General features: G+C 38.6%; 1 protein-coding gene across 1 annotated transcript in view; it reads right to left on the minus strand.

Annotated features, from left to right (window-relative positions):
* arhgef18b (rho/rac guanine nucleotide exchange factor (GEF) 18b) overlaps positions 1 to 14,812 on the minus strand; it is a gene marked incomplete at its 5' end in the record, with an annotated part of 44,815 nt that extends 30,003 nt beyond the window's left edge. Inside the window, 10 exons of the mRNA XM_079245746.1 lie at positions 2,075 to 2,264; positions 2,582 to 2,690; positions 4,131 to 4,205; positions 4,700 to 4,744; positions 5,290 to 5,344; positions 5,451 to 5,577; positions 7,096 to 7,240; positions 7,579 to 8,186; positions 9,579 to 9,733; positions 14,737 to 14,812. Coding sequence (XP_079101872.1) covers positions 2,075 to 2,264; positions 2,582 to 2,690; positions 4,131 to 4,205; positions 4,700 to 4,744; positions 5,290 to 5,344; positions 5,451 to 5,577; positions 7,096 to 7,240; positions 7,579 to 8,186; positions 9,579 to 9,733; positions 14,737 to 14,812 — 1,585 coding nt within the window. The remainder of the gene's footprint in view (positions 1 to 2,074; positions 2,265 to 2,581; positions 2,691 to 4,130; positions 4,206 to 4,699; positions 4,745 to 5,289; positions 5,345 to 5,450; positions 5,578 to 7,095; positions 7,241 to 7,578; positions 8,187 to 9,578; positions 9,734 to 14,736) is intronic.
* Between the last annotated feature and the right edge of the window lie 658 nt (positions 14,813 to 15,470).

Here is a 15,470-nt window from a genome sequence, read left to right on the forward strand (position 1 = left end):
CAGACTGAAGGATTTATAGATATTCTGGGCATATTATGGCTCTCACCACATTACATGCATGTAGGTCTCTGGGCATAAAATAAAGAAGTGAGAGCACAAGATGACTTAAGGTGTGTGGCCTTGGACTTCTGTATGTGGTTTAGTTCAGTTAAGGAAAAATAAATGCTACTAATACTGAGAAATGGTTTCTGTTTTTGATTATGTAAAATTCTTTGCCCAAAAAAACCACGTGGCTTACAAGAAGACTATCTACAGTTACAATAATATAAACAGACTCATAACAAAGGTCCTCACGATAGATTTCAGTTTTCTGTGTCTGAGGATAATGAAAACAAATAAGAGAATATACTCTATGGGGGTTTAAAAGTATCGCCTTAAATCCAACAATTGCTGAGAGATTAATATCGTCCAATTCTGACTTTTCAGAAGCAAAAGTGACACTTTTTAAAATAATACAAGAACACTTATGTTCAGAGGTCATTTATGTTTTGAAGATGTTAAATCTGAGATATGTTTTTTTTTTTTAGATATAATTTTTTTTTTTTATACCAGTAGTATATTTTGCTGCTTTTGCTTTCTGATTTGACGTTTATACACACTCTGCATAGTGATTAGTGTTGTTTTGCTTTGGGCTCATGCAGGGTCAAAATTAAACAAAGTGATTACATAAATGTAATAACACCTTCAGGTCACTCATTATAATTAGGTTGTACTTTAAAGTAAAAAAAAAAAAAAAAAAAAAAAACTGATCATGATCATGCTGCTTTGATGCACTTAGTCAAATATCTATCCAGAAGTGGTCCAGACTTCTGCATGGATATTAAACTAAAAATTAGGGGGCTTTCTATATGTGTTTGACTGTGTAAACATCATTTTGAATATCTGTCGATCTTAGAATACTTATAATTCTGAGGTACTTTTGTTACTTTTCCTTCCAGTTTGTGCAACCAACCAGTTCCCCTGTAAACCATCACGCTCAGCAGCCATTTTTAGGCCAAATAGAGGTCACTTTTACTGCTACTCTAAATTATTTCCCCCTTTACTAAAGAAAATCTTTCTTCTGCAGAACAGTTTAAAATAATTATTAGAAATCCAATACTGACATTTTTTACTCATGGTGGTCACGTGTTCATCGCTAACTGGAACCATTTGTACAATTTTAAAGTTGTTTAACCTTGGCAATTTTTTATCCTGTTTTAATTGCATTTAATGTCAGTCACTTACTTATTCATTTGAAAAAAACATTTGATTTAATTTTTATATTTTTTGTGTGACACTTTTTAGCTCTCCCAGTCACTGCAGCCTCAGATATTAAAGTGGCTCTAGGGATTTAACAAACAACAAAATTATAGCCCCCATTGTTTCTGTTTCATAAATCCTCTGTTCAAGGTTCTTCCATACAGCACAGTACCTACCGCCGCCTTGTGCCAAACAACCTGTTCTATATGTCTCATTAGGTATCGCATGCTTATCACCTGACCTGTAGGCTGCATTGGTAGGGCTTAGGACTGACAGACAGAGGAACCTGGAGGTGTTGAAATGTCTTACACAGATCTACTCCAGGTATGTTTCCAGAAAAAGCAGGGCTTACTTTTTTTTTTTATAGTAAAAGTGCAGCCAGTAGAAGAATATTAACATAACTTAACAAAAGATCCAGAGCAATGATGCAGTGAGAAAAAAAAGTGCAATCACCTCAGAGGGCTTAAGTGGAAAATACTTTGCAAATATGAAGAGGAAATGAAAATAAAAACCAAAGCCCACAGTCAGTATGGTAAATGGCAGTTGCTGTATCATGCATATCCTGTGTTTTCATGCCATCCGATTCATAAAGTTGTGAACAAGTGTTCTGGGATGAAATAAAGTCAGAAAAAGAGTGTAAATGGATATTCAATTCAGTTTCTTGTGTTTCTTTTTGAGGTGGTTACAGTGCTCCAAAAGGTGGGAGTGTTTGCATGCATACACTAACTAGGGTATAAAAACAGAACAATACATTATAAGCACAACACCTGTGCATTTGTTTGAGGCAGTAAACATGCGTGGGTGCATGTACACCTGTGACTGTGGTGTTACTCACTCATGCACTGCAGGCCATGCTTTTTCTGCAGGGTCTTGCTGCACAGTGAGCATGTAGCACAGCTGGAGAAGGAACCCGGAACCAAATGATGCCCGCTACTGCTGCTGGTGCATGTTTTCTCTCTTTCTCTGGTCTCCCTGTCCCTCTCCTTGGCCCTCTCTTTCTGCTGCTCTTTTTCTCGGTTCTTACCCTGCAGAAAATCAAGAGAAGCAATGAGTTGGTTTTTTTGTATGCATATTTCTGCAACATCCTACATGCTTATGTGTTCCATCGCATAACCGTGTCAGAGGCAGGCTATATAACAGTGTATGTGTGTGTGTGTGTAAGAAGATTAAAGTGCATAATTGCAACATGCACCAAGGGAACTGTTACCAGTTTGTTGTCGTGATACAATAAAATACCAACAAGGGGAGCAAATTGAATCTCTGTTCTCTCACAAAGAAATAAATTGTTTCTCTTATTATAGACAGTTTGCCTCAAACACTGCTTGTCTGTAAGATTGTTTACCTTGTCCCTATTGAAGGAGCCAGTCATCCTGTTCCTGAGAGAGCTGAGAGTCCTCTTCACTTTGGTCCCTTTTTCCACCTTCTCTGTACGGTCCTCTTCTTCCTCATTCCTTGTCGAGAGAGAAGATATCAATTTATATATGCAATGCATACAATACAGTAAAATACAGTATATAATAAAGTATAATCCATATATAACATTTACATCCATTAACCAAAAAATAAATCACTAAAAATATTTAGTGTGTAATTTTTTTTAGATTTAAACACATCATAAATCTTTGTAAGCACCAATTGTTAACAATGGAAATTTGAGCAAAATTACCATTTCATGTGCATCTTTTGAGTTGTGTCCACAGAATTTTACATTTACTTCTAGCAGTCCATTGCAGATTTTATCTATTATCTGTTAATCTGTTGCAGATATCTGTTCGTATCTTATGTGCCTTCCATTATGCTTCTCTGTCTCTTTTTGCTTATTTAATTTCTATTTAATGTGTTATCGTTCAATTTATTGTAACTATTCCTTTTTTTTATTTATTTTTTTTAGAAACTTTGGTCTTTTTTAATCCTCCAGTTTAATTTATTTTGCACCATACTGGGATTCTTTAATGTCTTATGTGAAGCACTTCAAGTCTTTTACATGAAATGCGCAATAAAAATAAACTACAAATAAACCATCCAAGCACAGATAGTGTAATGTCCACCTACATATAATGGTATCGGATTTTCTCCCTGCCAGTCAAATTTTCATCGCACCACTTACTGAAACACTGGCCAATGTATGATCAATCCACCACTAGATTAATTGGAAAAAGTTAGGTCACAAAATTCAGAACTTTTTTTTGTTGTTTTTTATTCAGATTACCCTCCTTGAGGCCAAAAATTGTATTCTCTCAAAATAAACCCACAGGAATTGTTTCTAAAATATTTGATGTTTGATTAAATATTGTGAGTACAAGAATGGGTCATTTGAAGGCCTTTCTCCTGCACAAAAGAACAGTGTTACATCAGAGCCAGCTAAATCTTTTGCAGGAACTAGAGTTATCCTTATCTCTCTAGCAACCAGAAGTTTATTTTCTTTTGTCAACTTGGTCACCACTATTACAATTTAATGTCATTAACTAATGACATCACACACGGATGAAAAAGGAAAACCTAGAAAAACATAAACTTTTGATGCATTTTTTAAAAAAAAAAAAAGAAGCTGTTTTTGCTAAAAAATCTTTCCTTGTTGCAGTCTGACAGTCTTACATATACATACACACACAAAACCATAATATGTCATGTCACAAAGACTTTACCAATTTCTGCAAAAGACTTTTGCAGAAATTTGACAGTTTTTGCACACATGAAATTCACAACCAGGAGACACTGAGTAGTTGCAGTTATTACCATTGCTGCAACAAAAGTAAACCACTTTATTAACCACTTTATTAAATAAAGCTTCTCTACACAACCATGGTAGAATTCATTTGATGTCACATTCATAAAGGTCAACACCTCCACAGCTTTAGCTACAAGAAAACAATCAAGAGGACGATACTTACTCATTGAAGAGGAACTCGTACCAAGTGAGACTTCCTGAATCTTTGGTCTCTGGTCGATTGTTTCTCTGTTTTGCCCTGTCAGGACAATGACACAAGTTATTACAGAGTGAATATCAGTTTAAATGAAGGACAGGCCCAGATGCAAACCTTAAATAACTGTTAGTGAAAAGCTTGTCACAGCCACATTTTTGTAAAGAAGAAAAAAAAAAGGCAAAGTGAAAGGTGGTTTTAGTAGCACATAAAATTCAGTTCATGATTATATAGCAATTAAAACATTTCAATGATTAATAGATCCTTTTTGGGATTATTACATACAGCCCTGCGCAAGTGCACAAACAGGCACATGCAAACCTACATGCAAAAAAATAAAAAACATGCAGGGACTCATAGTGCCATATGTACACAAACTCAGGCACACTCTCTCTCTCTCACACACACACACACACACACACACACAGACACCCACATACACTTCCTTGTCACAATGTGGCTCTCCTGCTGCTCTCAAAACCAGCAGGTTGCTAGAACAGCAGCAGGAGCATGCAGACCTCCCTCTCCTGTTTACTTACCCGTGGTACAGCTTTAGCTCCTGCAGAACTTTCTGTACCATCAGCCTAAGGCAAACAAAACACTGACACTGAGTGGTGGCTGTGAGAGGCGAGGAGAGGAAGAGACTGCTGGGAACTAGGTGTCAAACTATGATTTAGAGAAGTATCCGCCCTTGTCTGCTGCCTCCACACAATTGCCAGAGTACACACATATATTACACACAGACACACGCATATAGACTGAAGGGCCATCTAAGGAGCTAGAGAGGAGACATGTGGGAGGGGGAGATTGCAGATATATTACATGGAGGAGAAATGTCAGAATTGGGAAAGCCCCTCTGTTATGTGGGAGCTATGAACAGACTATTTACAACTACAGAACAGTATGTGCACGAACCACTCAAAGCTGTAAGTATATTTTACAGTTCCTTCCTATGAATCAAACCAGACCCGTATCCTTTTTCTCTTTCAAGCATCGCTAAACCTGCGCTGCCAGTCAGACAGAAGCCTCTTCTGGAAAGGAGGGATATACTCCTCGTATATTCCATGTCATAAAGGGTTGTGTACCCTTTCTCAAGTTGCAGGTGTAATTGATGATAATGTGTCCTTACATGTGGTTCTGTCCTTCAGTAGAGTGTAAATTTTCTTCAGGGTCAAACTCTGCCACTGCAAAGAAAGACAAACAGATCTGGTAAATAAGAGTAGCAGCTTGCAACGTGTAAAACACACAAACCTCTGAATGCAGAAACACTTAACCCCCCCCCACCCCCACCTCCGGCGGCCCTGGCGGCCTGTTTGGATGTCTGGACAACACGAGAAATGTGCGCCGCACGGGAACATTCATCTGTAGCAAGGATCTCTGAGCGAGAGTACAGCTGCTTGCCAGGAACACTGGTGGCCTGAAAGAAGAATAAACACACATATATGTCTCATGCATATCTGGTCTGTTTTACATCCACTACCCAACATATTGCAGCTATGTATTAAGAGTCATTTTGTTCCCAGTGGTTTTACGGAGTGCCTATCTATGGTACATTCAATTTTTTGCTCTTCTAAACCAGGAAGCTCTCTGCACTTCAGCAAAATATAACAAATGACAGACATTTATCTGAGTGTGTACTTATTTGGTATTACGTGTCTAAGTTGTGCTCATCTATTGGCCTTATTGTTTTCAAGAGCCAAAATGGTGCTCATGCACAAGTCCTAGATAATGTTTATATGCTTAACTGCTCCAAGAGCAACTTGTTTTTCTCACACTACAGTACAGCACTGTCCATTGCTGTCATCTGTATGTTTTTTTCAGTGCAGCTAATCTCTGTTTTTTAATCTAAAGAAAAAATTGCCAGCAGGGTTGCATTTGTGCTACATGCTGGTGTAGACAAGTAAAAGACTAAAAGCATGGACTTAAAACAGGGCATTTCAGTTCAGTAGAACTCTCTGTGGGGGAGAATGTTGCAGAACTTATTATGCACAACAAGTTCAATAACGCACAGAAAGAAAAGTTAAATAATTCTCAGCAATACACTGGAAAAATGAATACACAGAATTCTTAGCAGAATCCAAAATGGTTTGACATGAATCATCTCATTGTATCATGGTGAAACTCACTCAGGTGAGGGAAAATAAACATATATTTCTTGCACATGTCAATCTTCTAGCAAAAAAAAAAAAAAGTTGTGAAAGTTACTAAAAATTAAATGTAGACAATCTTCTTTCCGTGTTCACATCTGATTAAAATGCTGAATATATGAGAATTAACATGCTAATGAAATTTAAAAACAAAAACAAAAAGAACATTAGATGTGTTTTTGCAGGATAAATCTAATCAGCAAGTTTCCTTGTATCATGAAGGTCTGTTTTTGCCCAAAACAGACATCGGTTGGCTGGACTTTTTCACTTTGCTGAAGCACAAAATGTGTGTTAATCCTCGGCTGAAAAGTGAACAAAATAAATTCTCTGTACACTGTTCTGTTGGCTAGCTCTGACAGCTTCCTGCAGTTTTAGGAAATTACTGAGCTTCATTACCACCACCAAGGAGCTTATGTTTTTGCCCGTGTTTGTCTGTCTGTATGTCTGTCTGTCTGTATGTTAGCAACTTTACACAAAAATGATTGGACAGATTTTTATTTTTTATTTTATTTTCTGGCAATGGGTTTTTTTCTAACACAGATTCCAGTACATTTCGGGGATCTGGAAGGAATTTTGGAAACAGGAATTTTGAAACAGATTCTTTACAATATGAGAGGAAATGAGCTGCTTGCCGGAGGACAGACGGTGCTCTGTGCTTTTCTAGTTTTAAATAGAAACAACTTACTTGGGATTACTTTTTTAGATTGGTTCATTTTGAGGAAACTCATTTTGTTAATATGAAGGGAAGTTCAAACATATTGATAAAAAATTATTTTTGAAACCGTTACCTTCAGATTGGGACCATCAGGCTCATCTTCAGGCTGTTCAGACCAGCTGTCAGATTGCAGCTGGCTGGCCTGGAAAAGAATCTGTTGCTGCTTAATATCTTCTCTGTCTTCATCGCTGTCAATAGCCATGGTATCCAGACTCAGTCTGGCAGCGCAGCAACACACACAGACAGCAGCAGGTTAACCAGGCAGTGTGACCAAAAACAAAGGTTTATAATATGAAGGCTACTTAATTGTGTGTTTACTTTGTTTCTTTTGTTTGTTTGTTTTGTCTTCTTTCTCATAAGATATTTGGTACAGTATTCATTTTAACATCTTAATGAAAATGAAACCACTATACACAGCCAGGAGAGAACAGTGCTGAATGAGGGACAACATTTTCTTTCTCAAATAGAAATTTAAGACAAATATCTATGAATAATAAATGTAGTTTGAGCAGAATAATTGAAATTCTTCTTAATTGTTTACAACCATCCATCTTACCTTCTGCCAGAGTTAATGGGCGACAGAGGGACACCCCAGCTGTGCCTCCGAGATGTTGACATGGATCTGACAAGAATAGGAAAGCTGTCCAGGTCTGGTTCGCCATCTAAATCCATCGCTGGTTGAGTCTTTACTTCTTCTTGTCCTGTTATCGGTTCAGCTGTTTCCATTGATCCCAGCAGTCCATTTAGATTAATTGTCAAGCTTAAACCTACTGCAGGGCCAACCGAGTGACCACTATCAATGATGCAACCTGGCAGCAACTTAGGGGTAAGCTGAGTAACCACAAAACTGCAAGGGAAGTCCTTTACAGACTGGTCGCAGGAAGGGTGTGATGGTTCATTGACCTGTGGGGTGTGTGTGGTCAAATTCTGCAAAGGTTGGGTTAAGGCTGGACCGTCTGTTTTTAGAGGAACCTTTGGGTCAACAGATTCAGGGCTTGCAGTGGTTACTAAGGATGTAGTAACCTGTGAGGCCAGTGTACCTCCCTCCAGGTCTTTGAAGTACTCAGAGTTTCTGAAAGAGGAGCTGAAGCCCTGCAGATCCTCCACACTGCTGCTTACTTCAACGCAGGGGCAGTCGTAGTCACTGACTACTGAAGATGTATCCTGCATGGTAGAGGGAGGAAGAGAATTAATCACACCATTTTTCCATTATAAACTGCACATACTGTATGAAGTCAAAATATCTACTCTCATGTTGCCATCTGGGTTGTGAAAAAAATACTTTAAACTGTCACTGGATGGGTTAGTCTGCAATGGACTGGCAACCTGTCCAGGGTGTACCCTGCCTTTCACCCAAAGCCTGCTGGGATAGGCTCCAGCTCCCCCACAACCCTTAATTGGAATAAGCGGTATAGATAATGAATGAATGAATGAATGGATGGGTTAGTTCTATCCTGACTGTGTCTATGAGCCCCAGCAGATATATGTAATGGAACTATTTAAGAGAGAGAAAAAGTGTCTTATGAGAGTTTTACAACCTAAAGGAAAAATTAGTTTCCTGTTTGCAAGTCCATGAGAAAAATGCAAATTTTTCTCTTTATTTTTACTATTCGCCCACATGCAAACGGGGGCGCTGAAAACAATATTTCAGGAGAATATCCTATGTTTGGACAATCTGACAGTGCAGTTCATGTGCATACAGAATGAGCACCATTTTGGGGCTTGCAGCATCAGGTTGTGTACCGCTGCCTGTGTGCAAAGATTGTGCTCATAATCTTATTAACAGGACTCTGATAGTTGTCTGAGAGACTGTTAAAAAGTATAATAAGTTATTGTTTTTCCGTTTCTCGAGTACAAATTTAGAATACCTGTGCTGAAGAATTGAAATTTTCTAACTACATTCAATAAATATGAAAGCTGGGTAAAAAATATAAAAAGAAATTTCTGCAGTTAAGAAATTCTTCAAATTATTTGTTTGGAAATGCTTATTTTTGTATGTTTATTTTATAGCTTTGTATAATGAATCTACTTGTACTCAAGTCTACTTGTTAACTTAATGCCTTTCAGTTTTGCACTTTAAATTGTACTGATGAGGTTAAAATGATTGAACATTTTTAAGAGCTTGTTGGTTAAATTGTTTTGCCAGTTTCCAGAAGTACAGTGGAGTCGATCAATAAGCCACTGAACCCAAGCAAATAGAATGTGGGTTATTGTTGAGGTTTGAACAAAAAGGAAATACATGTTTTGACTTCATGGAGCTTCTTTACCTTTCTCATCTTCTGACATGTATTATATCACTTTAATAGTGATGGGCAGAGCTCACAAACTTTAGGTCAGAAAGGGGTTGTATTTTATTCTTTTTTTTTTTTTTGGTTTGCATTAGTTTAAAGTTTTGACATTATATCACTAATAACTTTAGTTATTAGTGATATAACTAATTTATATTTATATATTATTTGTTATATCCATGGTTTCTATTTATTATAAGAGCTAAAGTCAGTTTAAGGGAACCCAGAATATAAGGATTTTTCCAAAAGAGAGAGGACAAAGCTTTACCTGGTTGTCACTGGTGTTACCAAAGAAGACATCCTCAGCGATGGAGGCTGGGGATAATGAGGAGGAAGATCCTTTTCCACTGGGAGCATGAGGCCGGACACTGAGCTGGGCACTGGGATTCTCACAGGGCTGACTACATGGTTTGCACTCAGATGCTAGACAACAAGGATTTAATTCATTATAAACATATCTCAGTAGCTAGAACAGTGCAAGGAAAAAAGAAAAAAAAAGTGCAAACAGGCAGACAAGCTGCAGATTTTATCAGCTTCACAACATCAATGTACTCAGTCAGATCATGTTCTGTGTACGGTTACATGTTCTGCTCCAGCTACTTGCTGAAAGCTCCTTTATATTTCCATTACATAAACAGATTCCTTGATTCACATGATGCCCAGCCACCGTCACCACTAGCAACCGCTCAATGAGCCAGTATAAGTCTCCATGTCAGTGGTGGACGGGCTGGAGTTGATTCCTTCTGCCTAAAAAGTAGCCAACCACTAGTAAACAAATAAAGTGCAACGCTAAAAAAGAATAAAGGGAACACTTAAGACATCTTAGATCTTGATTAATTCAATATTCTGGTTGAAAATCTTCATTGCTTACGTAGTGGATGATATATGGTGTGAACAAAGTACCATAAATAATTTGAATAAAGAAACAAGAGCAACCCATGAAGATCTGGTTTCAGAATCATCTTTACAATAAAAGGTAGAAAGATCTGGTTTATAGGTTGAAAAACTTCTGCGAAAAAGTCTTAAGCAAATTAAAAATGAGGTTCATCAGTGTGTGTGACCTGCACATGTGCTCCCAACATCTGGCCATGCCCCTGATGAGACAACAGCTGTTCTGCTGAGAGAACTCCTTCTAGACTAGGATCAGGTCATCAGTCGACCCCTGGAAGCTCTGTTTTTAATTGCAGCGGTGGATGGATAGAGACTAGATGTCATAGAGGTGTTTGGATTCAGGTCTGGTGATGGCCAGGCTTGTCCACAGCATTGATGCTTTTGTCATACAGGAACTGCTGACACACTCCAGCCACATGAGGCTGAGTATTGTCACACATCAAAAGTAATCCAGGTCTCACTGCAACAGCACATGGTCTGAAAATGAGTCTAAGGAGCTCATCCTTGTACCAAATGGCAGCTAGGGCACCTTTGACTAACACATGGATGTCTGTGTGCCTGTTAATCCTGGAGCCCTCTGGCAATCGCCAGTTGGGCTGTGTGGTGTTGGGCTGTGAGCACAGGCCCCACTTGTTAATTTCAGGCAATCATATCTCCCCTCATGGAGTCTGTTTCTGACTGTCTGAACAGAAACATGCCCACTAGTGGCAAAATGTTCCTCCTTGCACAAATGAGCAGATAGTGGTCTTGATGAAGGGTTGTTGTCATCCTACAGCCTCATCCACATCTCCTGGTTTACCGCTGTCTTCGAGTATCTCCTCCATGCTCTGAACACTGGGAGACACAACAAACCTTCTTGCCTTCCTGTGTTGATGTGCCATCCTGGAGGAGCTGCCCTACCTGAGCACTGTCTGTGTGTTGCAGACTCTAGTTTACGTGACCTCTAGTGGTGAAGCCATTGGCAAAATGCAAACGTGACCAAAAATCAGTAGAAGATGAAGACAGACCTGTGGCCACCAGCTGCAGGACTATTCCTCCTGAGGGGTTGTATTGTTAATATCCTCTCATTTCTCCTTGTTGTCACTTTCATTTGTACAACAGCAGGTGAAATTGATTCATAATCGGTATTACCTCCTACCTGGACAGATGGACATCTCAGAAGTGTGGCTGACTTTGTGGAACATGATATGATTATGTGTCCCTTGTATGTTTTAAGCATTATAAGATACTGTAGCAAATTCATGCACCATGGATAGTAAAATGGAGTTAGGCAAAGCATACCTGTTGTAAAGGTGTGCAGTTTAGAAAATGGAGCTGAAAATTTTTCATAAAGTCAAGTGAATGTTTCCATACTTCCCATGAACAGGATTGATTGACTACCTTACTGTGCTGATTGAATACTTTACTATTCTATTACTACTTTTACAGATGGAGTTTGGTCTTCTTTGTCTGTACTGATGTGAAAACATTCATCAGTCTTATGTCCCTCCTGCAACTTATAGTAGTGGTACTTTACAAGATGGGTCACCTCTAAAGGCCTGAATGAATGACCCATTTGATCACGTAAACTTGATGGACTTAGGTTAAGGAGCAAAGTAGAAAAGTGGTGGAAGCAAATAAAAAAAAATGGTTAAGGATGAAGTTCACAGCAGCAGTCTCTTACTTAAAGGTCAAGGGCTCAATACCATCCACCCCCCAACCTGCTTCCAAATATGGCATTTGTTGTTCTAGTTCAGATATCACTGTAACCAAATAGCAAACATTTTCATTCATGCTCGTTTACTGATTGGTTCCATGAAAGCAGAGTGCTAATCGGAGTACAGATAAATGATCATATCACAGTAGTAGAGAATTTAACTTAATGATGATTCTGCTAATGGCATTTATGCATATCATTGTTGTTCTGTGGGCTCACACTTTTTCTTCTTTTATCTTTTTAATCTGCTTCAGTAATTTGTTCTCAAGTCTCTGTTGCAGAAGAGGCTTTGATCGCAGAGAGACTTCCTGAATGAATAAAAGAGACATCCTGCGAAAAATCAAAGCTTTTTTCAACAATGAAAGAAATTCTAAAAAAAATAAACATAAAATTGAAAGAGGAATCTTTTAACTTGATCAGAGTTCCTCTGATAGTCTGTTTCTATGTTTCTTCTGTGGTCAGAGCCTGTTTTGTGCTGGGAAACAAAGTGCAGACTGAGTCCTGCACTATGTCCTGCTGTAAACCTGCAGCATCCACTCCCATCTTCTGCATGACAGCCAGAGATGCTCTCGTGTAAACACGCATACACACTGGGGACACACTGTGGATCCAGTCTTCTATATTTCTAAATCAGTGTTTAAGGCTGCAGGGGTGGCAGAGTCCCTGCTGCACGGAGATTTTGTTTGCGTCCAAACCTCTCTCGTGTTAAGTGTAAACTTAGACATTCAGTACAGAGACTGCAGCGACTTCTTGATGCTGTTCTGTGGAGCCGCTGTGGCCTTTTATGGTTTGTCTTTCATATCTCCTGAGACATGACACACTTCAGAGTGTGTGCGTGTGCGTCTGTGTGTACATGTGCTCAGGTTTGTGCTTTTGTGACCTTGTAACCATTTTGGCAATATTACAGTAAAGCTTTCTTCTTTTTTTTTTAACAGTTTAGCTCCACATAACTAAGGGTGGTCCCACTCTGAAGCCAAAATTAGAGACTATTTACAAAAAATCATGTGAGGACTTAAACACCTCACCTAAGTCTCTTTGATTAATTGTATTTATGCAATAAATTACGTACTTTCATTTATTCATATGCTTAACATTGTTTTATTTATCTGCACTTTAAATCCACTTAATTACCCTTTCCAGACCAGTCTTACAGGACAATATATTAAGCATGTTGGTGCACATGTGCAAAAGCTAGCAGGGTTGTGATTTTATGTTGCCTGTTGATTTATATGCAGGTCTTAATCAACTGGGACTCACATCAAAGCACAAAGGCGATATGTTCATGAACATCAGTGGACTGAATGGACTAAAACTTTGTGCCGCGTAATGCCATCTTCCACATGATGCTGTCTTTAAAAGCATCTGCTGATATGTTTAACTTGTGCAATATGACTGTCATCGCAGTTTCACAAAGCACAAAGAGGGAAATGTTGCAATTTTGCAAAGTAAAACCTAGGTACATGTGATGATTTTTTTAAAGTTTTGCAAGTCTTTTTAATCTGAAACTATATGCTTGCCAACATAAAACGGATACGGATGAACAAATAAACCTCAATACAGTCAGCTATTACGCTGATTTTATCTAACTAAAGCAGTCAGTTGTCTGTTAGTGTTTACTGAGATCAAATTTTGATCTTTTTCTACACAAATCTACAGGGTCATATTTGAAGTGCAGCATATACACCTAAATTGATCTCTTTACAACACATTATCCTTGATTCAAAACTTTAACTAAAGCTATGTCATTACTTATACAAAACAATAACAATGATGATAATGCATGAAAGAAACACATACTAAGCTTTAGAACACTGTTTGTATATTATTATGATTACATATATGGTACGACGTGGAGTTTGAAGAAGAGCACCGAACACATTTATCAATTGAGGAAAAAAAATTCAGACCAACCGTGGGAAAGAAGGAAATGAGGGTGCATATGCTCTGCAAACTTTGCTGTGCATGTCTGCAAAACTACATGACAATCACAAAAGAAACCATGGCATCATGTGAGAAAGTCCTATGATTTTTTTAAAAACACACATGGTGTCTTACTTTATGTAGACATAGTATGATTATAATGACACCTCCTAAATAAAGTAAATCAGTCAAAAGGCAACCTGAAAGCCAGCAGCTGAAACCACAAATGCTAAAATACCAGTAAGTGTTCCACATGTGGGCCAAAAAGCTTAAATTAAAGTTGTGGTGACCGTTTAGTGCCTGCATGATTGAAGGACCAGTGTTGCTTGTGTCTCATTGTGCATCACAGATGAGTGTGTTGGTGAAAACAGAACACAGAGATCTGAGCTTGAAGCAAAACATCAAAACAACAAGCAGATCCCCTTTGATCAGAAATTCATCTGCCTACAGTTTGAGAGTGCCGAGCCACAGAACAAAATGGAAGCCTTCTGCATCGGGCTTGAAAACTAAATTCTGCGTGTAACATAGCAGGCTATTAGAAAACATGACCTGTTGTCTATGTTGTGTGCGCAGATCTCATCTGCATATAGGCTGTAAACCACACAGGTCAGAAAGTAGGTCTCATTAATCATCACGGGTTTCTTTTTAAAGTCCATCATGCAATGTGACATTTGTGAGCTCTCACATTTTACACGATGCACACAAGTGTGAAATGACTCAGTGCACTTTGTGTCAGACTCTCACAGACTAAAAAAGTCATCCACCACAAAACCCAAACAGGGCAAAATGATCAACAACAACTTTGCAAAAAGAGCTGAATGGAGCGCAGAGGAGAAGCAAGGAGTCACAATTCACACACACACCAGGGGTCGCTTGCTGTCTGCTAAAATACAGTAAAACTCAATTTAACTCAGATTACCTCTCTTGAAGGACCATCTCTTCATCCAGAATTTGGAGAAGGATGGCCAGGAGTGATTAAGAGGCGAGTCGGCCATAAGAGCAGCGCAGTGGGGAGGCCAGCTTGAACTGGAGCTCGCTCACACTGCTGCTCTGGCACCCATCGAGAGGAAGAGGGAGGTGAGGTGAGAGGAGGGGAGGGGAGAGGCTCAGATCAGTGAACTGCTGGTTGGGGATTACCTCCAGCAGAAAGAAAGAAAGAGCGGGGAAGAAAAAATGTTTAAAAAATTTAAAGGGGTTGAAAGAAAAACAAAAAACGAAGCAATCTAGGGAGAAAAAAAAGAATAACTGCATATTTACTCCCTACAGCCTGATTACGTTTTAAAACCATGATCAGGAGTAAAAGGAGGTATTGTAGCTCTTCTTTGTACCTATAAATTCTGAATATCCATGGATCTTTAAGTTTATGGTGGGTGTTTGTTAAGTTTATCTCTAACAGCTGACAAACCAAAGAGGTGAGTAGCAAAATGAAGTAATGTTTGCATTTAAATGTCAAGCTTCAGTCCAAAATGCACCATTTTTACTTGCTGAAACAAGTTTTAAAGGAAAGACTCTGTTTTGGGGAAACGGAGCAGAAACAGAAAAAGAGAAGGAAGTCCAGCCAATGAACTGTGCAATGACATACTGTGTTGTTTTTTTCTCCCATTTCTGACTTTTGTCCAAAGTAATAAGACATTAGTAAATTATTCATCATTA

This window comes from Telmatherina bonti (assembly GCF_933228915.1).
Source record: "Telmatherina bonti genome assembly, chromosome: 8".
Lineage (NCBI taxonomy): Eukaryota > Metazoa > Chordata > Actinopteri > Atheriniformes > Telmatherinidae > Telmatherina > Telmatherina bonti.